We start from the raw sequence: 23,334 nt of genomic DNA, 5'->3' as shown, positions 1-23,334 counted from the left end.
TGAGTGTTGTGGTCCACGCCTTTAATCCTGGTACTCGGAAGGTAAGGGCAGGCAGATCTCTACTGAATTCAATCAAAGTCAGTCAGCACGGGCTACAAAGTGAGACCCAGTCTCAAAACAACACGCTTAGCGAGGATATCGCCAGGGAAACAATAAAGACTGACAGGCCCATGGCACTAGTTTGGGTGTTAAAGAGATAATGGAGAGATACGCAAAGCAGGGTTACCTATTTCGAGTGCCCCAAGTCCCAAAAGCTTAAGTTCACTGAATTGCAGATCTGAGGAGGTGTGGCCTCATCACTGGACTGGTGCATCATGGGACGACTTAAGGAGGGGGGCGTGAATGCGAAGGCCAGGCGCGGTGGATTATGGGAGGCGTTACTGAACCCCGCCGAAGCGGGAGAGTTCGTTCGCTGCCAGGCCCGGGAAACCTGGATGAGCGGGGACAGGCCAGCCCCTCTGTGCCCGGCGCGTGTTCCCTGAGCCCACGGCAGCATGCCGCGCCCCGCGTCCGCCGGCCCCGAGATGCTGAGCGTGCGTCGTCTCCCCACAGCCCTGCCATGTCTGGCTGCGAGCTGCCGAGGGGCCTGTGCCCGGACATGTGCCCGGCCTCCGAGCGCGTCCGACGCGAGCGCGAGCGCCGCCTGCACCGGCTGGAGGTGGAGCCGGGAAGCCGTGGGAGCGCGCCCCGAGCCGACCCGCGGCGCGCCGTGAAGGAGTACTGCCGGCCGGCGGCAGGCAAGCCCCGGCCCCCGCCCGGCCTGCTGCGGCCGCCCCCGGTGCTCCTAGCCACCGTGCACTACCTGGCCGCCGAGGTGGCCGGCCGCGCCGACGCGTCGTGCGCGGAGGTGGTGGGCTTCGTGGCCGACCGTCTGCGCGCTGTGCGGCTGGATCTGTCGCTGCAGGGCGTGGGCGACGCGGAAGCGGCGGCGGTGCTGGAGGCCGCGCTGGCCACGCTGCTGGCCGTGGTGGCGCGGCTGCGGCCGGAAGAGGCGCGCGGAGCCGCGGACCCGGTGCTGCTGCAGACGCAGGTCCAGGAGAGCTTCGGCTCGCTGCGGCGCTGCTACGCGAGGGGCGACGCCCCGCACCCCCGCCAGGCCACCTTCCAGGGCCTCTTTCTGCTCTACAATTTGGGTGAGTTGGGGATCCGAGGATTTGGGGGGGGGGAGAAGAGTTCTAGCATCAGTGGCGAGGTGTAGCTTAGGACCGTGGCTGCTTGCATCACTCAGCAATAGCTCCTCCTTGGGAAAGTCAGGTCGGAAGAGCCCTCGAGTCCCGACTTGGGACATCCGACTTGTCAGTCCCAAATTGGGCTATTTCCTCCGTGATAGAGCTGAAGGGAGGTGGACTAGTAATGAGAGAGTTGGCCTAGAAAGCACTTTGAAAACATAAAAACTACTCAGTGGGCTGGCCCATGAATGGATCTGACAGAAGTTGCTAAAAGTCTTTTCTGTGGATGAATTATTTATTAAAAGAAAATCATTTATTAAAGGGCCTGGTGGCAGGCGCCTTTAATCCCAACTCGGAGGCAGGCAGATTCTTTGATTTTATATGTGAATTCAGTATGTTTGGATCATACACACACAGTGACTTTTCTTTTAATATTTATCTATTATGTATATAATGTTCTGTCTGTGTGTATGCCTGCAGGCCAGGAGAGAGCACCAGACTTCATTACAGATGGTTGTGAGCCACCATGTGGTTGCTGGGAATTGAACTCAGGACCTTTGGAAGAGCAGGCAATGCTCTTAACCACTGAGCCACCTCTCCAGCCCCACACAGTGACTTTTTAAAGATTTATTTGTCATGCATAACAGTATGTATACAGTGCACTGCCTGCATTCTGCCTGCAGGCCAGAAGAGGGCGCTAAATCTTATTACAGATGGTTGTGAGCCACTATATGGTTCCTGGGAATTGAACTCAGGACCTCTGGAAGAACAGCCAATGCTCTTAACCACTGAACCATCTCTCCAATCCCCAGGATGGCTCTTAAACTCACTAATTTACAAAAGTGGCCCAAGGTACCAGTGGGCATAATTTCCTGGAAATGAAGAGAGTTGTCTAAAAAAAAAAATGACCTTTCCAGATAGAGAAATGTAACAGCAGCACTCAAAACCCTTCTGATACTACAGCCTAGACAGTGGAAACTAAGGCAGAAAGCTTAGGCTTGGGTCTAGCAGGGTCAGCCTGAGCTCTAGTACAGCCTCAAGTAAGCCTTTATTTTGGCCCTTGCACTGACTGGTTTTGTGTGTCAACTTGACACAGCTAGAGTCATCAGAGAGGAAGGAGCCTCAGTTGAGGAAATGCCTCCATGAGATCAGCTGTAAGGCATTTTCTCATTTAGTGATCAGTGCAGGAGGGCCCAGCTCATTGTGGGTGATGCCCTACCTAGACTGGAGGTCCTGGGTTCTATAAGAAAGCAGGCTGAGCGGCCAGGGGCCCACACCTTTAATTTCCACCACACACGGGAGGCAGAGGTAGGTAGATCGCTGGGAGTATGAGGCTGGTCTGGTCTACAAAGAGAGTTTCAGGACAGCCAGGGCTACACACAGAGAAGCCCTATCTTGAAAAACAGGGAATCTTCAGCTTCAAAATACTGGGGAAGAAAAAAAAAACAAAAAAGAAAGCGGGCTGAGCAGGCCAGTAAGAGCATCGCTACATGGCCTCTGCATCCATCCGCTCCTGCTTGCAAGATCCTGCCCTGGTTTCCTTCAGTGATGAACAGCTATTTGGAAGTATAATCCAAATAAGCCCTCTCCTCCCCATCTTGCGATTGGTCATGGTGTTTTGTCTCAGTAATAGGAACCCTGAAGACAGCCTGTGTCCCCATCTGGAATGTAAAACACTGCCCACTTCCCCTCTGTAAGGATTGCAGCTGAAAGAGGTCTCTTCTTTGAGAGAAGGGTCAGGTGGCTGCATCTCTGTTGGGAGCAGAGAGGAAGTAGGTTAACGTCTCCAGGAGACGTGACTGGAGTTGACAAGTGGGCAGAACCAAGATCTAGAAACGAGCTGGAGGGGGTGGGACGTGAGGTAGGCCTGATCTAGAAAATATTAAGTCTTCTTGTTCCTTTCTGCTTCTTGCTCTCAGGCTCTGTGGAAGCCCTGCAGGAGGTTCTACAGCTGCCTGCCACCCTTCGTGCCTGCCGACCCCTTCAAACTGCCCTGGCTGTTGACGCTGCCTTCCGTGAAGGCAACCATGCCCGGCTGTTTCGCCTGCTTCGCACCTTGCCCTACCTACAGAGCTGCGCGGTGCAGGGACACATTGGCTATTGCCGCCGCAAAGCGCTGGCCCGCCTGTCCCGTGCCCTGAGCACTCCTAAAGGACAGACCTTGCCTTTGGACTTCATAGTACACCTTCTGGCCCTGGATGGACTCCACGAAGCAGAGGATCTGTGTCGGGCCCATGGACTGACCTTAGATAAGGACAGAGTTGTGTTCCTGAGGGGGCGCTACTCTGAGGAGGGACTCCCACCCCCTGGTACCTGCCACACATTAGTGGGAAGCAAGCTGCAGGGGTGCACCCTGGAGGAGGTGGTCATGGCAGAGGAAGACAGGGACGTGCAGAGATCTGGACCTCCAGCTTGAGAGGGTTGGATCTCCACCAAGGATTGGACCAGAGCACCTGGGGCTCTTCTTCATGATTCCCAAACAATAAAAGGATGGCGTTTTACATGAACTTTTTAGACTTCTTTTATTTGAGGGTTGAGAAGGGAGATAGAACATGGAAGAGCAGGGCAAAAAGAAAGGTTAGGCAGTGGCCTCTACACGCTGCTTTGGGCCCGAGTTTCACCCACTACCATGAGCAGGTGTGTTTATCTACAAGAACCCTGGCTGTTGCCCCAAAAGCTTGAGAGTGTTTCCTGACCTCATCAAAGACTGGGACATAATCTAGGTAAACAGGTGTGAGAGGTGCAAGATAAGAGGAGCCCCAAGACACAGGGCTAGGGTCAGAGGTCCTCCACGGGTTTCAGGGTGGCTGCTGCTCCCTCCAGTGCCGTTACTACAATGCTAAGCTGCCTGTGTACTTCAGCCCACGCTTCAGATCCAGAGTTGGTGTCCTGGGCCCTAGCACAGGCGTTGGCCAGGCCTGGGAATGTGGCAGCAGAGGCTGTGTTGGGTGCCCAGAGCACATGGCTGAGGAGAAACAGCAAGCTGACGGTCAGTAGGGTTGGCCTGGAACTGCACTATCAGCAGGCAATCATAAAAGCCCCCACCTGCTGTCTAAAAGCAGTGCAGGGAGGGCCTCATCTCAGCATCAGTGAGTGGATTGTTTGTGAGTGAAGCAGGAAGCCTCTTTGGGTGGGATCACTGCTCCACCCCACCTCCCAGGAGCTTTGGCATTGACTCACCTATAGTATGGATTCTCTGGGAAAGCCCTTGGGTTCAGGAACGCCCGTTCCAAGAGCATTAGCTGATCGTTGACCATCCGTACCTGCAAGGGGCTGGAGGGCATGTCGGTCACCCTGCAAGCCAGCAGTCTAGCTGCTAGCTTTATGTGCGTATGCCCCCTCCCAGACACGTGTCCCCTGCTCATGCTCACTCAGGGCTGCTGTTCTGCAGTGCTGAGATGCGCCTGACCAAGGCCGCAGCTGCTGTTTCAAACTCCTTCACTGCGGTCACCAGGGGATCTGTGTGGGGAACATGTGGTTTAGCCCTGTCTAAGGATAGAGGGTTCTCTGAACTTCCGTGTCGGGGTGCGCTTACCCAGGCTGATACCGTGCTGCTCCAGTAGGGTGCCGAGATCCCTCTGAGCAGCATTCAGGAAGCTGTGCAGCGTTTCACTATAGTCACTGACATGGAGGGGCAGGAAGAGGCTGTCACTGAGCCGAAGAAGCACACTAGCAGCAGTCCGGCCCACGGCTTGGTGGCTGCTGAAATCTGGAGGAGACACAAGGCTAGGACTGCATCTTTAGCACCCATCTTTCTTTCCTCAGAATGTCCCCGTCCCCTCCTCACCAGGGTCCAGAAACTTCTTCACGTATTCAAACGTGTCAAAAGCCGTATGGTAGGTAGGGTAGATCCTGGCTGAGGTCTTGCTCTAGAGGAGTAAGGAAGAGGGACCAGGCTGGGGGTGCACCCACATAGGAACGAGGAGGAGCTTGGGGCTGTGAGTCAGATATGGGGATCCCAGCTCCACCACCCAAAGGCCACATAGCCAGGGGGAGAAAGGGCCTTAGTGCATCCACTCGAGCTGCAGGCCAGAGGCACTGCAGCCTCCACCGCAGTCCCCACAATGGGATTCCTTAGTTCCCTAACATGACCTGAGTAGTGCCAGTACTCACGAAAGCTTTCTAAACTCAATTCCGCTAGTCACTGCCATCCTACAACTAGCTGGCAGCAGTGCTTTCTTCCTCCTGAGTAGGACATACCATGACATGGCAGGGCTTTGCAGATGAGGAAGATGGAGCATGTCTGCATCAGTGCAGTCTGATGGGTGGAAACATGCTCAGAGAACCCAAGAAAGTCGGTGTGATGTTGGAATGTAGTTGGCCCCCATAGACTCATATAGAGAGTGGCGCTATTAGGAGGTGTGGCTTTGCTGGAGTAGGTTTAGCCTCACTGAAGGAAGTGTGTCACTGTGGGGGTGAGCCCAACCTACAGTGACACAGTTCACTTCCTGTTGCCTGGAGATCAAGACATAGAACTCTCAGCTCCTTCTCCAGCACCATGTCTGCCTGCGTGCTACCATGCTTCCCACCACGATGACAACAGACTAGACCCTCCCTGAAACTGTAAGCCGCCCCAATCAGATATTTTCCTTTATAAGAATTGCTGTGGCCATGGTGTCTCTTCACAACAATAGGAACCAACTAAGACAGCTGACCTGTGTTGACCAGTATTAATGACTAGTTTTAATGGTCAACTTGACACCATCCGGAATCACCTGGGAAGAGACTAAGGGATTGTCTAGATCAGGAGGGCTTCTGGGCAAGTCTGTGAGTCTTATCTTGATCGCATCCATTGAGATGGGAGGACCTCAAAGGATTACTACCCGTCGAGGTGGGTTATCTCAACGGTAACACCATTCCCTAGGTCAGGGCAGAGAACTGAACTGAGCACCGGTAACCTGCTTGCACTCTTGCTTTCTGCCCTTCCCTGGGAACGAGATGCGCTCCCTGCAGCTCCTGCTGCTGTGGCTTCCTGCTGTAAATGACTGTGACCTAGACTCGGGAGCTGAAATAAACCCTTCCTCCTCAAAGTTGCTTCTGTCGGGGTGTCAGTCATAGAAACAGGAAACAGACTGAGCCAGTCTGTACCAAACCTTCCCCTGAGGTTTGATGCATCTGTACTGGGAGGGAAGTGGTGTTGAAGACTGCTCACCCGGTCATAGGTGTAGGCCAGGTCCATGGAAGAGATGCCCAGGAAGTGGATGAATGAGGCGTAGTCGCTGCCTGCACCCAGTGTACCTAGACTAGAGGAGGGAAGAGAATAGCGTTTGGCGGGTGCTGGGTGGACATGCTGGGCCTATGGTCCTGCTTTTCTGGTTTCTGGGCTCACCTGGGAACCAGCCCATACACTGTACTGCTGCGGTTGGTATATTGGATCCAGTTGTCATAGATACTGAGGCCGCTGCGACCTGGTGCGCTGATCTGGTACAGAGAGAAACATCTGGTGGCTCAGGAAGCCCAGCCACTCTGCCAGACCCCAATCCCCAGATTGACTGTGATCTGGGCTCCAGTCCTGCCCACCCCACATAGATCCACCAACACCCCTTGTACCTCTTTGGTGGCAGAGAAGATGACGCTTTGTACAGGGGGTGTCCCCTGTGCCCGGAGGGTAGCATTGGCTGTGGAAGGAAGCAAGGAGATCCGTTCAGACCTAGCTCCTTCCTGCTCCAGGCCACTCACAGCTGGCAGAGCCTCCCATACCGAACACAGAGATATCCACGTTGATGTAGGCCACCGTGCGCTCCTGCAGCTTGCTGAGGAACTCCTACAGGGTGGGGGAACACCTCGGTCTGTCATGGCCACAACCAAAGACCCCTTCCACCCATTCCTTTGTAGGACTTACTCACCTCTGTGAATTCCGTAGAGCCAATGAGCCCGAATTCCTCTGCCCCCCAGCTGGCGAAGATGATGGATCTACGGGGTCGCCAGGTGCCTGGAGAGAAGAGACCATGAGGAGTCAAAGGTCAGGGAGTAGCTGGGAACATGGAAGGAAGGGAGGAGCTAGAAAATGTGTGCACCCTTCTCTCACCCTTCCAGGAGACAGTCCCCTTTCTAGCCTCCCCCTCTCAACATATTGCCCAAGGTCATAGCCTGTAAGCAGCAGAGCCATGTTCAAATCCAGACAGCTGGCTCTAGAGCCCTGTGGTTTATCCAGTGCCCCACCCTGCCTCCCACAGTCCCCAGCCACCCAGAGACTCCATGCTTGCCCCGCATGGACTCAGCATTCCCTCAGCTCCACGTGCTCCCTGTTTTGTTATTACCTCTGGCTGCAATGGGATTATTTGATCATTATTGTTTGAGTCTTACTTTGTTATTTTCTGAAACAGGGTCATGCTATATAGTTCAGGTGGGCCTAGAACTACTCATGGAGCACAAGTTGGTCTTAAACTCACCATCCCCCTGCCTCCGCCTCCCCAGTGTTAAGATCACTGTTTCTCTGAGGTTGACGTTGAACTTCTAATCCTCCTGCCTCCACTAGAATCAAATCCAGGGCCTCTTGGATGCTAGGCAAGCAGTTTTGCAACTGACCTGCAACCCCAACCCTTATTTATTCATTTACTTATTTCCTTTTGAGATAGGGTCTCACTCTGTGGCCCTGGATGGTCTGAAACCCACTCTGTAGACCAGGCTGGCCTGGAGCTCCCGGCATTCCTGCCTAGGTCTTAAGAGATCTGAGCTTGGGGGCTGGAGAGATGGCTCAGTGGTTAAGAGCACTGACTGCTCTTCCCAGAGGACCCGGGTTCAATTCCCAGCACCCACATGGCAGCTCACAACTGTCTGAAGATCAGTTCAGTTCCAGGGGATCTGACACTTCACACCAATAAATTTAAATAAAGTTAAATAAACCATAAAAATATTTTTTAAAAAAAGAGATCTGAACTTACAGACATAAGCCACCATACCTAACACTCAGCTTTTGGCTTACGGGAAAAAATGGTTATATACACTATGATTACATGTTTGCGGCTACAAATCCCCACACTTTTCCTTGCCAGAGATGTAGAACCTGACTGTAATCAGGCTAGCCCAGACAAGAGCAGCTAAGGGGCTGCTAGAAACGAAGGACCCCAGTGAGACAGGCACAGTGTGGTCCTGGGTCAGACTCCCGAGGTTCTGTGGGTGCCAGTGGGTGTGTGTGCAGTCCAGACGTTAGGGGTGTTGATTGTTTTCTCATTTTCAGAAAGCACGTATCTCCATACTATGTATTAGTGTTCCCTGACAATCTACAGGTGAATCCATTATTTAGATTCTGCTACTTTGAGATATTAAATTATAATCAGTGCATAAGGAAAAGATTAGCCATGCTGAAGTAACCCCTTGGTTTTTTGAGATGAGGTCTCCATGGTAGGGAACTCATCAAGCAGGCTAGACTGGCTGGCCACAGAGCTCCCTGAATCTACCTGTCTCCAGCTCACCACCTGGCCTCAGCTGGTCTCGGCAGTGCTAACAACTCCCCAGTTCATGTCACAAGTGCCTTTTCCAACCTGGACACCCTCAACCTCCTTCCTGCCCTTTCCTCTGATAGCCACTGTCCCTGGCTGCTCAGCTTTCTCCCTTCCTGAGGGATGCTGGTGCTGGAATGTCACCAGAACAGTCAGACTTTCCTTAAAAGGCATGACACCTCCATGGGCAGAGCATAGACGGACCATGTTTACAGCCTGGGGGGCCTGGCTCTACTAGGAGGCTCCTGAAGATGGCTGCATAGATCAGTTATCTGATCCTTGAGCCCTGAGGCTCCCAAGGCCAGGGCTGGTACCCAGGTAATTATGCCCCAGGGTTCATGGCCTGGCTCAGGTGAGCCCTGGAGTTGGGAGGAAACAGAAGTGGGCTGGAAATGACTCTGGGGTTTCTGGAGGAGTTACCAGGAGAAAGGATAGCCTCACCCTTCTTTAGCAAGGTCCCCAGGACTCGGGAGATCTCCAGGAGGACGGCGGTACCAGTGCTGGGGTCCACGGCTCCGTGTACCCAGCTGTCCCGATGGTTTCCATAGATCACATAACGATCTGAGGGGAGGACCAGAGTAGGAGGGGCAGAGAAGGGACAGCAGAGGGCAGGCAGACCAAGGTGGGCTGCAACCACGGCAGGCCCCAGGGGAGCGGCAGGGCTTGGTGCAAACAGGCTCACCAGGCTCCACTGCCCCCCGGATGATGCCCAGGACGTTGGAGGAGTTTCTCAGCTCCAGGCTGTTGTGAACTCTCACTTTCACCTCGCTAGGGGTGGGATAAAGGATATGATTAGAATTTAAGCACTCCCCTGTCCCCCTATCAAATTTAGGAGAAAGTGAGGCCAAGAGAAAGGTGACAGACACCACCAGTCATTTGCCCAGTAGAGACCCAGAAAAGCAGTAAGTAAAGCTGTCCCTCTTTTGGTTGGAAGTATCCTTGGCTTGGGAAGAGGGGACAGACACCTGGTGGCAGGAATGCTCAGATGGGGACATTGGCCAGGAGTGTACTGGCCAGTCAGGGTTCAAAGGGGGCAGTGGCTGGAGTGGGAAGTGGTGGGAGGGGCAGGGAGAACTCATGGGATTTGGTGGGCCACAGTTCTTTCAGTGAGCTTCCCCCAAAGACCAAGCTGTTCTGGAGAGTGCTGGGAGATGGTCATGGAGAGGGAGGAAAGAAAGTCAGGGAAGAGGATGTCAGGGAAGAAGGGAGTTGGGGGTACTGAAGGGAAGAGGGAAACTCCGCCTTACCTGCCTGCTGGGAAGCTCCCGTCCTGCTTGAAGCCAGGCCCCAGATTGTAGTCACAGCCCAGGGCTCCCTTCCAGGAGGCACTGGCAGGGGGTCCAGTGAGGTTGCTGGGGAGGAGAGAATGCCATGAGGGTAAGTTTGGCATCTGCAGGTGTCTGGGGAAGGGCAGAGGACTGGTCACAGGCTCACCAGAGCAGGTCTCTTGCATCCTCAAAGCCAATGGGCTGTGCAGGAATTGGGGGAATTCCCGAGATGTTGTTAATATCCAGGCGGAAAGAAGAGGGGTGAGCTGGAAGGTAGGGAGTCAGAGGGTCCCCAAAATACTCATAGTAGGAGCCTCGCTCCACACCTGAGGGAGGCAGTCCCCAGGAGTTGGGGAAGGTTTCGCTGGGCAAGGTCTTCCCATCATTGATGTCCCCAGGGTCGGTGTATACCAGCACTCCAACCACTCCGTGTTTGGCAGCATTAATGGCCTGCAGAAGGCAGAGGAGACTGTGTGTAAGTGACAGATGGGGACAGGCATGCCCTATGCCGCCTCCTCGATTCTCTACATGGAAATCAGAATTGCTTTGTCTTCCCATGAGCAAGAAAATGCTGGCCCAAGACATTTATGGTAGAACTACTTAGGCTACTGGCGATGTCTGGATGAGAAAATGGGAGCAATCCTTGGATGGAATACTATAAAGAAAGGAATGAGATGTAGCCGGGTGATGGTGGTGCACGCCTTTAATCCCAGCACTCGGGAGGCAGAGGCAGACGGATCTCTGTGAGTTTGAGGCCAGCCTGGTCTACAAGAGCTAGTTCCAGGACAGCCAGGGCTGTTACACAGAGAAACCCCGTATCAAAAAACGAAAAAATAAAAGAAAAGAAAGAATGAGATGTAAGTCATTTTGTGGTGGCAAATGCCTGCAATCCCCGCACTCCAGAAGCATAAACAGGATTGTTGTGCAGTTGAGGCTAGCCTGGACTACAGAATGCAACTCCGTTTCAAGCAGAAAAAAAGAAAAAAAAAGTGTGTACCCTTCATAAGCAGCAGCATTCCCCACATCTAAAATGTGAGCCAAGGAGAGTGTCCATCAGCGTCCACATGAGGAAGAGGTGGTATATAGACTTGGAGACAAGGTCTTATGCAACCCATGCTGACCTCAAACTCTATCCAAGGATGACCTCGAACTTCTGGTCCTGCCTTCACCCCCATCCCTCCAGTGCTGATATTATAGGTTTGTGCTACAGCATTCAGTTCTCTGGGCTGCTGGGAATCCAATTTAGGGCCTTGTGCATGCTCAGCAACCAATTGTACCAACTGAACGGCATCCCAGTCCAACTGTGCGTGTTATTTGGAACCTTGAAACTGGTAGGCTAGGTGAAATAACTCAGTCTGATACAAAAGGCCACGTATTGTAAGTAAGGTGCCTTACAGTACCCAGGAGGCTGAGATAGGCAAATCTCCCTGAGTTCAAGGTCAGCCACTTCTACACAGAGTTCCAGGACAGTCAGGGCTACGTAGAGAAACCCTGCCTCAAAAAAAAAAAAAAAGAAAAAGAAAGAAAGAAATGAAATGTACAATTTTTAATTTTTTAAAATTTGTTTGTGTGTGTGTTTATTTATTCATTTGTTTGTTTGTTTTTGTCTTTTCAAGACAAGGTCTCTGTGTAGCCCTGGCTGTCCCAGAACTCCTCTGTTGACCAGGCTGGCCTTAAACTCAGAGTTCCTTCCTCCTGCCTCTGCTCCCCAGGCCTGGGATTAAAGGCGGGTGTCGACACCACCGCCACTTGTAACTCCGTCACAATGGGATCACGTGCCCTCTTCTAGCCACAGAAGGCACCCACACAACATGAACATACAGGCACTGAGACACAAAAACAAAGAAACGTCTGAAATCCTTTTTCATTAAAAAAAATAAAGAAGTTGGCAGGGCTAGAGAGAGCACTAGCTGCACCAGGCAAAGGAGGCGCAGACCTTTAATCCCCCGGAGACAGAGGCTGGTGGATCTCCTTGAGTTCAAGGCCAGCCTGCTAAACAAAGCAAGATCCAGGACAGCCAAGACTACACAGAGAAACCTTGCCTCAAAAAACAGCAAAAATCAATCAAACAAAAAGACCACTGACTGCTCTTCCAGAGGACCTGGGTTCAGTTTCCAGCACATACATGGTGGTTTATAAACATCTAGAACTCCAGTTTCAGGGGATCTGATGCCCTCTCTGCATTTACATGGGGGGCAAAACACTCATGCGCATCAATTAAAACCAGAAAAGAACTTGGAGTTGAGGCTATCAGAGACCTGAGGAGCAGCGGGAGAAGACATTGTTAAATGGAAGTTCAGTTTCAATAAACAAAAACAAAACAGGCGTGAAGGCGCACTCAGATCTCTGTGAGTTTGAGGCCAGACTGTCTACAAATTTGGTTCCAGGACAGCCAGGGCTGTTACACAGAAAAACCCTGCCCCCTCCCCGCAAAATAAGAGGAAAGATTTATTCTTTGTTTAAATTATGTGTGTGTGTATGTCTGTATTGCACGAGTGCCCGTACCTGAGGAGGCCAGAGGTGCCTGATCCCCCTGGAGCTGAAGTTTCAGATAGTTGTGAGCCCCCTGACTGGGATCTGGGAACTGCACTCAGGCCCTCTGCAAGAGCAGTATGACTTTTAGTAGACAAGTCAGCTCTACAGCCCCTGGAATGTTGGTTGCATTAATGCTAAGGCGCTAAACCTGGACAGCAATGATGGTGCATATTGCCAATGTTCTGAACACACTATAGACTTTAAAATGGTGACAGCCAAACCAGGCGTGGAGGCTCACAACTCTAACCCTAGCACTCAGAAGGCTGAAGCAGGAGGATCACCTTGAGTTGGAGGTAAGCCTGGGCTACATAGTGAGTTCTAGGCTAGCCTGTGCTGTAGCATAAGCTCAATCTTCCCACACATCATTAAAAAAAAAGGGTGAGCGTCGAAGTGAGCATGGTGGTGCACACTTGCAAGCCCAGAACTCGGGAAGCTGAGGCAGAAGGATCGGGAGTTCAAGATTAACCTGAGACACACAGTGAGTTTGAAACTAGATTTGGCTGCGTAGTAAGACTCCAAAACAATGAAAAAGACAAACAAGCAAACAAACAAAAAGGAGACTAACTGTGAGATAACTTGGTTGATAGCCGGCTGCTCCACACCTGTGATACCAGCACTTGGTAGGTGGAGACGGCAGGGTCAGAAGCTCAGGGTTCAAGGCCAGCCCCTGCCACACCAGAAAAAGAAATACTTTCCTCCCCAAGGTGCTTTAGTCCTGGTGTTTATTACAACAGAAACCCTAACTAAGCCTAAGCCTACTAAGCCTAAGCACTTGGGAGACAGAGGCAGGAGGATCTCTGTGAGTTCAAGTCCAGCCTGGTCTATAGAGTGGGTTCCAGGACTAGCTGGGCGGTGGTGGCACACGCCTTTAATCCCAGCACTCCAGAGGCTGAGGCAGGCGAATCTCTGTGAGTTTGAGACCAGCCTGGTCTACAAGAGCTAGTTCCAGGACAGGCTCCAAAGCTACAGAGAAACCCTGTCATGAAGAAAACCACCCCCCCCCCAAAAAAAAAAGAAAGAAAGAAAAAGGAAAAAAGAAAGAACCCCTGACTAGGATAGAATACCTTCCTGAATCACCTGGGGAAGGGGAAAAACAGCAGCTACCCCAGCCTTTTCTTTCTTTCCTTTTTGTTTTTGTGTTCTGGGCGCACGCACACACACATGATCACTTTCTACCTTATTCGTTTGTTTGTTTAGGTTGCTGGCTTTGTTTTGTTTATGTAGTTCTAGCTGTCTTGGAATTCCTACATAGACCAGGTTTGTCTCAAAAGTCGTGCAGATCCTCTGTCTTTGCTGGGATTAAAGGTTCGTGCAGTGCGTGCCACCACACGGGGTTTGTTTGTTTGTTTTTCTGGCCTGGAACTCTCAGAGGTCTTTCTACCTCTGCCTCCCTCCTCAGGGAGTTCAGGCATGTTCCACTTTCACCTCATCTTTTGAGACAGCCTCTCTCTCTGAAACCTAGAGCTCCCCAATTTGACAAGACAACTGCCATCCGGATCCTTTGTGCTGCAGAAAGAAGCCTTCGGATGTGTTGTTAGTGGTCCGTTTTTGTCTAGTTAGCCCTGCCCCCAGACCCAAGAGTACACAGTTGGTAGCAAACACTAACTAGACTCAGGGCCTGAGCTCAGCACCCAGAGAAGGAGCAGACAGTGTAATAGATGAAAAGGAGAGAGCCACAAACATTGCAAGCCTGGAGGTATGGCTGGCCCTGAGCAGGGCGGCCTGACCCTGCTCCAGAATGCCTGCCTGCCTGCCTTTGTCTCTCCTCCCTTCTGGCTGGGGAGGAAATGCCAGTTTTTAAGATGTCTGTCTGCTGCTTTTGCAGGTCACCAGGTCTCTGAATAAAAAACTTAAAGATTCAATTCCTGGGCTGGTAAGAAGGCACAGCACGCAAAAGGTGCTTGCCGCCAAGCCTGATGACCTGAGTTCAAGCCCTGGGGCAAACATAGTGTGTTGGAGAGAACTGACTGCTGCAAGCTGTCTGTTCCCACACACAGGACATTATTCTCTTCAACAAACAAATGTTTTAAAAGGGTTTTTATTTATTTATTTTTGTTTTTTTCGAGACAGGGTTTCTCTGTGGTTTTGGAACCTGTCCTGGAACTAGCTCTTGTAGACCAGGCTGGTCTCGAACTCACAGAGATCCGCCTGCCTCTGCCTCCCGAGTGCTGGGATTAAAGGCGCGCGCCACCACCTCCCGGCTTTAAAAGGGTTTTTAAAATATTTTTTTGACCTTTCTTTTAAAATTTGCCAATTAGCTGGGCAGTGGTGGTACACATTTCATTCCAGCACTTGGGAGGCAGAGGCAGGCAGATCTCTGAGTTCTAGCCCAGCCTGGTCTACAGAGCGAGTTCCAGGACAGCCAGGGCTACACAGAGACCCTGTTGGCCCTTGTGGTGCCAGGCAGCACAGCCCAGGTGTTCAGGGACACCAGTCCACATATGCTCCCGGCTCATCCTCTTTCCTCTCCCAGCACTGCTTCCTCTCTGCCCTTTTCCCCTTGGTGCTCTGTCTGCCCCTGGCCCTTCTCCACCCGGGCGTCTACATGGCGAATGCTACTTACCTTGGCGCCACGCCCCACGCCCCCATAGCGAGTCAGGGCGATGGTGCCTTCAAGCTTGATTCCCTTAGTCTCTAGCTCCTTGAAGTCCTCTTCAGAGCCTTGGTTGGCATAGACGAGGAGGCCCTAATCCCAAGAGAAGAGATCTGTAAGGCCAGCTTGGCCAAAGTCGGGTACATAGGGAGACAAAGATTGAGTAACAATAGCAAGAAATTTTGTTCTCCCCACTCCTCTTATGTACCCCAAAGATGGCTGCCTTCTCTGTCTAGGTGACCTGTTCAAAGTTTTGAGCAGGGACCACTAACTGGCATTTACTGAACGACTGACTGACAGATGGAGGGTAGGGGTAACAGCCGCAGGTGTGAGATCAGTGAAGGGGTTTGGGCTCTGCTTGAAATGCTTCTCAACTGCCTCAGCTTCAGAGTGGGGGGTTCCAGGCTCACCTGTGGGGTACCAGCGGGTGCATAGGCAGCATAAGGTTGCAACACATTGGGCTCCCCCTGCTCCCCGGTCAGATTTTTCTCTCGGGGTACGAAGGAGTGGAGGATGGTTCCATCCGGGCCCACTGTGTGAGAAGGCCTGGTTATAGCTGGGCCCAGCAGCAGCCCTCTCCACCCCGGCATTCCTGGACAGGACCTCACCGACTTCCACGACATTCGGCTGATCCCGGTTGGGGAAGGAGAGCAGGACGTTATACTCATAGGACTTGGCGGAGTCCAAGCCAGTTGCCGTATCCTGCCAGCGCTCCAGCAGCAGGCGCACCAGGGCCTCATCCCGAGGGCTGGAGGCCACATGCGGCTCCTTGGAGAGTTCTCTGCAGGGTGAGCAGGGGAGGGGGAGGGTGTCAGGGGAGGCTTCCAGCTAACAGGGGTTTGGGTGGGCCCACTGCTCACCGAAGGTTCTCTTGGATCCTGCCGGTATCAAGTTGTTCCATTACAAGGTTAAGGATCTCCAGGTCCAAGTCCTGGGAGTCTGAAGTGCTGGGGGCTGGAGGGTCAGTTGCTTTGGGGATAGCAAAGTGGCCCAGAATGATCCCCAGCCCCAAGAGGGCAGCAGCCCCGACAACCGCCCCCAGTATTTTTGCCCAGTGCATCCTGTGGAAACAGCCCAGCAAGCCCTGACTGGGCTTTTTATATGTGGGATGTCGGGCTGGTTAACTATTACTCATGGGTGGTGCTGTTCTTTTGCCCCTGTGAAGAGCCAGGGAACATCCTGCAGTGACAGCCAGAAGCTGACACCCGAATCACATTTTGAATTGTTTACCTGTAAAGGCTCTCGGAAGGAATCAGGACAATGCGGGAACACCACAGCTGACAAAGGGAATGATCCTTCCGAGGTCTCCTTGTGACACAGCACAGCAGGTCTGGGACACACACACACAGGGCCCTGCTGACTGCCCCACTGTGAACCCTGTGACCCTTGTGCCATTCAGCCTCTGACACTGGTGCCTTGATGGCCTGAGCAGACTTTTTAGTTTAAATGATGTCATTTTGCTAGACAAGCCGTGTCATGTTAGACATTCACTTAGCTTCCCTGAGCCCATTTTCCTTGCTAGAAAACGGTGCTGTTGTCTTCATGAAGCAAGACACCATCTGGAGAGATGTTAACAACCCACTGTCAGAGCACAAATGCAGGGAAAGGCTGGCGGGATTTCCAGTTTCTTCCTCTCAGAAGTTCCAGTTTGTGGAAGTGGGACTTGTGAAGGCGAGCCTGTTGCCGAACCTAAACCAGGAAGCCCATATTACTTCAGCAAAACAAAGTTCTCCATCCACAGATGTGGAATTTACACATCATCCTTTTTTTTTTTTCCCCAAAGACAGAATCTCATTCTATAGCCCTAGGAGGCCCACAACTCTCTAGATCAGGCTACTCTCAAATTCACAGACATCTGCCAGCCTCTCCCACTTCTACAAGATTAGAGGCTGCACCACAGGGCTTGCCCTCACTCATCTATCTGCCCCTCCCACCCTTATCTACTCCTCTTACTGCCCCACAGCCCCACCACTTGTCCATCCTTCCCTCCCACCACTTGCCTTCCTCTTCCATCCTTCTTCCCCACTGACCCTTATCTGCCTCTCAACACCCATTTTCCTATCTATTTCCTCCTAGGTTTTTTCAGCTCTAAGCCAGCTTCATGGCAGGTCCTGAGGAAGCAAAGTCCAGCAGGAGAGACAGACAGGCTTGATGACTATCAAGGCCAAGACTGTGGCCTTGGTCTTATCAGAAGATTGTCAATTTGGGGGAACTGGAGGACAGTTGCTTAATTATCTGATAAACTGAATGCCAGAGATTCAGATGACTCCCAGGGTACAGCCACACCCTGTTCTGAAGGATTTAGTTCTTGGAACTTTTGAAGCCACGGGTGGGACACCTAGTCCATAGTGAGTATGCAGCTGTGTTTGAGTCTCAGAGCTTGGTGAACAACATTTCTTTGTGCGACATTTGAGAAATCAACTCAAGCCAGGCATGATGGTACCAGCAATCACAGCCCTCTGGGGTGGAAGCAGGAGGATCAGGAGTTCAAGACCACCCTAGGAAATAGTGAGTTTGAGGCCAGCCCCATGAGACCCTACCAAAAAAACGTTGGTGAAGGAGGTCCTTCTGTCTATGTGTTGCTTTCATTGGTTAATAAAGGACTGCTTTGAGCCTATAGCAGAGCTATAGGGAAACAGAGCTAGACGGGGAAAACTAAACGAAATGTTGGGAAGAAGAGGTAGAGAGAGAAGCCATGGATCTTCCGCCTGAGACAGACACCAGTTAGAATCTTTGCCAGTAAGCCACTGCCACGTGGCAATATACAAATTAATAAAAATGGGTTAAATTAATATGAGTTAGCCAATAAGAAGCTACAGCTAATGGGCCAAGCAATGTTTTAATTAATACAATTTCTGTGTGATTATTTTGGTTCTGGGTGGCCAGGATGAACAAACGGGCCCTCCTCCTACAAATTGGTGCTCCAATGTGTGCTAGCTAAATCCACATAAAACCTGAGAAAGCTTGAAGAGGAATTCTAGTCCAAAAAAGAAAAAAATACAGAGTTTAACACAGCTTCTTGCTGTTTGCTGGTGGCTTGCCGCAGCTCCATTAAGAGAGACTTCCTGATCCAGCCATAGCAGGAAAAAAGCCACAACCATTTTAAAACATGGCTTCCTGGGTTGTGCCATCAGTGCCAACTCTGGCTATGAAGCATTTCAATGGCATTTGTTGGCCCGGGTGTTTGTGTGCCCACTCGGTGTCATCAGGAAAGTAGCAGAGACTATGCCCACTGCTCAGCGTTCCCCACTTGGGCAGGCAGCAGGATCAGGTCTACTAGGCTTGCACAGGTGGGAGAGCAGGGCAGATTCCTGCAGCCATAAACAGAGATGTTTCCAGGCTGCACAGTGCTCTTGCATTGCAGATTTGGCTGTTACTCAGATAAAAAAGGTTTATGTGCTGCACACTCATGCTGCGCGTGGCTCCTGCCTGGCAGCCCCAGAGCTAACACTAGTGGTGCTTCCACCATTTTAAAAGTGGAGAGAGGTGGAGCCAGCATCCAGAGCCACTCCAACCAAGCTGGTTACCATTTAAAAAGCTCTTCATGATAGTAAAGAATTACAGATCATGCAATAAGGACAGATTCAGACATAAAAGAACTCTAAATGGGTCACAGTGTTGGATAAATGTATGTAGGCTTGGAAGAGAGAAGAAAAAGAACATAGAGAGTCATAAAATAAAGTTAATGCTTTTAAAAAGGGGGTAAAGTCTTTAAAGAGACAGAGTACAGATAGTCATAGATTAAAAGGAATAAAGAAAAATAAGCCACATAAAAAATAAAAAATTCACAGAGAGTCTGGATTATGTGTATTATTGTGTTTTCTTTGAATTTTTTGACTATGAAGGAGCTAAGTACAGAGAGGCTTTTCATTGTATGGGCTGCTACGCTAAACCAGCATGGATATTATAAAGGTATCATGACTTTCAAATTTGGGGCTAAGGATATGTTGCTTTGGAAAAGTTCTTCTCTTGTTTCCACAGAAGATGAGAATCTGTGCATTGCTTCCAGACCAAAATGGTTTTATGGACCAAGACCTCCTGAAAGGTTGCCTTGAACACCTTCAAAAATACACCCCTCAAAAAATTACTTCACCCAATAAACAGTAGGAAAAGGTTTGGACAGGACTGTGCCCATATTCCCAAATATTGTTTGTAAATGTTTGTTTACATTTAAAGGTAGATATGCTATAGAGATAAATAATTTGCTTTGGTATGGATCTTGGCTTATTGATACATATTTAAGGTCAATTTTGTTATATGTATTTCTGCTCTAATTAAGGTACTGTGATTGTGTAGCTCATTTAAAAATATAATGTATAATTAAGAAATAAAAGTTAATAGATAATCATCTATAATTGTCAAGCTTGTAGTCGTGTTATTTAGGTTTTCTAGATGTGTAGAGATATATTTCAGTTACATAGGTATTACTCATATCTTTCAGAGACCTTCAGAATATGGCATTTAAATGTTTTAAAAATTTAGGACTTTTCATGACAATGAGACACATCTACTCCTGGCAGCAGCAGGCTACTTCAAGAGGAAAATAGGGATCAAAGAGGCTCCTCATGGAGTTGGTTTGCCATTTGGGCAAGAAACTGCTCTTGCCTGGACTGCTTAGCTGAACATACAGTATCCACAGAGAAATAACTGCTGAAGTTGCCTAAAGATAAGATAATCCTTTGGGATTCCTGCTTCATGAAAGAGTCTGTGAGACATTTTGCGGGATAAAGAAGAAAATGACTGAACTGACTTTGAAATTTCCTGTTTCAGCTGGGCGGTGGTGGCGCACACCTTTAATCCCAGCACTCTGGAGCCAGAGGCAGGCAGATCTCTGTGAGTTTGAGGCCAGCCTGGTCACAGAACAGGCACCAATGCTACAGAGAAACCCTGACTCAAAAAAACAAAAACAAAAACAAAACAAAATTTCCTGCTTCCTGAAAAAAAGTCTGCTGGATACTATGGGCCAGTAGGCTGAAGATGGATGCCCCAACAGTACAGAAGAACTTTGGGTGACTGTCCAGGTAGTGAAATATCTCTGTCAATTCTAGAGTTTTGGAAGTTGCTTGCAACGAACTTCCTGTTTAGTTAGGTAATATTCTATCCTTTTGGAGTCTTTGATGGACTTGAAGAATAGATAGTTGGGGGCTGGAGAGATGGCTCAGCGGTTAAGAGCATTGCCTGCTCTTCCAAAGGTCCTGAGTTCAATTCCCAGCAACCACATGGTGGCTCACAACCATCTGTAATGAGGTCTGGTGCCCTCTTCTGGCCTTCAGGCATACACGCAGAAAGAATATAATAAATAAATAAATAAATAAATATTTAAAAAAAGATAGTTATAGTTATAGTTTTCCTTAATTATGATAAAAGATAAAGTAGATATAAATATTGTAACTGTAGTACTTGCTTGATATCTGTCTTGTTTTATGTAGTTTTGTTATGTTAAAGTTAAAGCCTTCTTTTTTGTTTAAACAGAAAAGGGGAAATGGTGTAAGAGGTCCTTCTGTCTATGTGTTGCTTTTATTGGTTAATAAAGGAACTGCTTTGGGCCTGTGGCAGAGCCGTAGGAGAACAGAGCTAGGTGGGGAAAACTAAACAGAATGCTGGGAGAAAGAAGGCAGAGTCAGGGAGATGCCATGGATCCACGGTCGAAGGTAGATGTGCAGAAATTTTGCTGGTAGGCCATGACCTCATGGTGATATACAGATTAATAGAAAGATATTAAATTAAGATATAAGATTAAATTAAGATATAAGAGTTAGCCGGGCGATGGTGGCGCACACCTTTAATCCCAGCACTCGGGAGGCAGAGGCAGGCGAATCTCTGTGAGTTCGAGACCAGCCTGGTCTACAGAGCTAGTTCCAGGACAGGCTCCAAAGCCACAGAGAAACCCTGTCTCGAAAAACAAAAAAATAACAACAACAAAAAGATGTAAGAGTTAGCCAATAAGAAGCTAGAGCTAATAGCCAAGCAGTGATTTAATTAATACAGTTTCTGTGTTTGGGGGCTCAGCTAGCCAGGCGGCCAGGATGAACAAGCGGGCCCTTCTCCTACAAAAAGTGTTGGGAAGAAGGCTTAGTCAATCAAATGCTTCCATGCAAGTATGAGAACCTGAGTTCATCCCCAGTGTCTCTGTACAAGGCTGGCATGGAGGCGTTTGTTTCTAACCCCAACAGCAGAGTTGGAGGAACAGAGAAGGAATCCTCAGGGTCTGATGGCCAGTCAAGATACCCAAACCGGGGAGTTCCAGCGTCAGTGAAAGACCCTGTCTCAAAGAATAAGATGGGGGTGGGCTGAAGAGTGATTCAGCTTGTAGAGGGCCAGTGAGGTTCAGTTCCTAGAACCAAGTGGCTCACAAGCAGTCAGTCCTAACTCCAGTTCCAGAGGATCTGGTGCCCTCTTCTGGCCTCTGCAGACACCAGCAATCACACGGTGCACAGACATGCAAGCAGGCAAAACATCCACACAAATAAAATAAACCTTCTGTTTTGTTTTTCAAGACAGAGTCTCACTCTAGCTGTCCTGGAACTACCTCTGTAGACTAGGCTGGCCTCCAACTCAGCGATCCCCATGCCTGCCTGCCCCTGCCTCCCAAATGCAGGACTAAAGGCCACCACTGCCCATAAAATGAATAGGTCTTAGCGGGGCAGTGGTGGCGCACGCCTTTAATCCCAGCACTCAGGAGGCAGAGGCAGGCTGATCTCTGTGAGTTCGAGACCAGCCTGGTCTACAAGAGGTAGCTACAGGACAGGCTCCAAAGCCACAGAGAAACCCTGTCTCGACAAACCAAAAAAAAAAAAAAAAAAAAAAGAAAGAAAGAAAAGAAAAGAAAAAGAAAAACCAAAATAAATAAATAGGTCTTTAAAAATAAAGGCAGAGTTGGGCCTTTAATCCCAGCACTTGGAGCTAGAAGCAAGTAGCTCCAAGCTCCAGTTCAGCCTGGTCTACAGAGAGAGATCCAGGCCAGCCAGAGCAGTTGTACAAAGAAACCCTGTCTCGAAAAAACAAACAAACAAATAAATAAATAAAAGTGGTGAGGGATAAGGGAAGATACTGACATTGACCTCTGACCTCTGCACACACATGCGCAAATGTACACAAACACCCGCTGATGCGTCTACAATTCACCACAGGCAAACAAACGGAAAAAACCAGCTCAGGCTGTGGGAATTGTTTAGCATCCACACTTCCATAGATGTTCAGACACCTTGGCACCACAAACCCGGCTCTGAGCATTCTAGACTGTGGGCACTGGTGGAATTTGGCTTTTCCCCCTCCCTTCATCACTGTGGGAGGAGAACCACTGATCGCCTTTCCACCCACGGTGCTCGCTCCTGGCCCAGCCAGGGATCCTTTGTCCTCTTTGCTTCAGCCACCAACAGTGGAAAACAAAACAAACCAAAAAACATCCTGGTTACACTCAGTGCCCGTGTTGTAATGTCACGTGACCTGGGTGAGGATCAGACACAGCAAGTATGACACAGTCTCGAGTTTGGAAATGTCCTTTTAGACCTTAGCAAGCAGCAGGGCTGAGTGGTGAGATCTTATTTGTATAGGTAAAGCTTGCCTGAAGACCCCAGGGTGGAGCTAGCCACTAGCTAACCATTGAGGTCTGGAGGTCTGTACAGACAGACACAGGAAGTGATATGACTGGGCAGAGAGAGGAAGTGATAGGGCGGGAGGAGACAGGAACTCAGTCTCTTTTCGGCTGGGAATTTGAATAACTAAGGTGGCTCTGGTTTTACTTCTTCGTCTCTCTGCTCTCTCAGCATTTCCTCCTATATCTGACTCTGGGCTTTTATTATTAGAACTTGTGCCTTAGGAAGTTATTATTACAAGGGAGAGCAACCTCGACAAAAATACCACTTGGCCAGGGTGGGGCGTGGGGATCAGAACCTATTACAGTTGAACTTGAAGTCATATTAGGTATGTTTTCAAAGTCAAAAATATATTTTAGATAGGTTGTCTTTAAATACTTCAGACATATAAAGAATGTGGCATTTAAACTGTTTTGATAACATAGTTGTTTTTTTTTAATGACAATGAGACATGTCTGCTCCTGGCAGCACCAATCTACTTCAGAGAAGATGATGGGCATTGAAGAAACTCCTCATGTGTGATGAGCCCACAAGGATGAATACAGTAGATGTAGAGCTGACCAATCTGTTGGACTACCTATGGGAAGTATATACAGACACTCCACCTGGAGTAACCCACTTAGAGATACAGGGACACCTGTCCTTTGGATAAGTCACTGTCAGTTCTGTAGAAATCCTGTGGAATCATGGCTTTTCTCCCTTCTATAGTATCCCAGCAGTGTATATAAACCT

At 49.9% G+C, this 23,334-nt stretch overlaps 3 protein-coding genes across 3 annotated transcripts in view; 1 reads left to right on the top strand and 2 right to left on the bottom strand.

Annotated features, from left to right (window-relative positions):
* Nucleotides 1-23,334, bottom strand: part of LOC142850117 (sororin-like) — a 92,098-nt gene that overhangs the window by 46,689 nt on the left and 22,075 nt on the right. The gene's annotated exons all lie outside the window — the stretch shown is intronic.
* Sac3d1 (SAC3 domain containing 1) lies at nucleotides 342-3,676 on the top strand. Its single transcript, XM_075973231.1, has 2 exons — nucleotides 342-1,133; nucleotides 3,089-3,676. The coding sequence occupies exons 1-2, from the start codon at nucleotides 368-370 to the stop codon at nucleotides 3,583-3,585; spliced, it is 1,263 nt and encodes a 420-aa protein (XP_075829346.1). The 5' UTR covers nucleotides 342-367; the 3' UTR covers nucleotides 3,586-3,676.
* On the bottom strand, nucleotides 3,741-16,067 carry Naaladl1 (N-acetylated alpha-linked acidic dipeptidase like 1). The gene is made up of 18 exons (XM_075973229.1): nucleotides 15,868-16,067; nucleotides 15,616-15,788; nucleotides 15,418-15,539; nucleotides 14,978-15,100; nucleotides 10,046-10,329; nucleotides 9,859-9,963; nucleotides 9,294-9,379; nucleotides 9,053-9,172; nucleotides 7,016-7,101; nucleotides 6,870-6,933; nucleotides 6,720-6,787; nucleotides 6,499-6,590; nucleotides 6,322-6,412; nucleotides 4,957-5,038; nucleotides 4,705-4,878; nucleotides 4,541-4,628; nucleotides 4,350-4,442; nucleotides 3,741-4,134 (listed from the first exon to the last, which is right to left on the bottom strand). Exons 1-18 carry the CDS (start codon nucleotides 16,065-16,067, stop codon nucleotides 3,948-3,950), a joined length of 2,238 nt encoding a protein of 745 aa, XP_075829344.1. The 3' UTR covers nucleotides 3,741-3,947.

Source organism: Microtus pennsylvanicus, chromosome 5 (assembly GCF_037038515.1).
Source record: "Microtus pennsylvanicus isolate mMicPen1 chromosome 5, mMicPen1.hap1, whole genome shotgun sequence".
In the NCBI taxonomy this organism is placed as follows: domain Eukaryota; kingdom Metazoa; phylum Chordata; class Mammalia; order Rodentia; family Cricetidae; genus Microtus; species Microtus pennsylvanicus.
The sequence above is the reverse complement of the archived record's forward strand: the minus strand, read 5'-3'. Positions and strand labels throughout refer to the sequence as shown.

Bases quoted from the DNA above. Each gene is read 5' to 3' on its own strand.
- Sac3d1 (XM_075973231.1), top strand. From the start codon at position 368: ATGGGAGGCGTTACTGAACCCCGCCGAAGCGGGAGAGTTCGTTCGCTG. The intron at 1,134-3,088 runs GTGAGTTGGGGA...TCTTGCTCTCAG, and splicing joins CTTTCTGCTCTACAATTTGG to GCTCTGTGGAAGCCCTGCAG.
- Naaladl1 (XM_075973229.1), bottom strand. From the start codon at position 16,067: ATGCACTGGGCAAAAATACTGGGGGCGGTTGTCGGGGCTGCTGCCCTC. The intron at 15,789-15,867 runs GTGAGCAGTGGG...CTCACCCTGCAG, and splicing joins AGGATCCAAGAGAACCTTCG to AGAACTCTCCAAGGAGCCGC. The intron at 4,135-4,349 runs GTGAGTCAATGC...GTTTCTCCTCAG, and splicing joins CCAGAGAATCCATACTATAG to CCATGTGCTCTGGGCACCCA.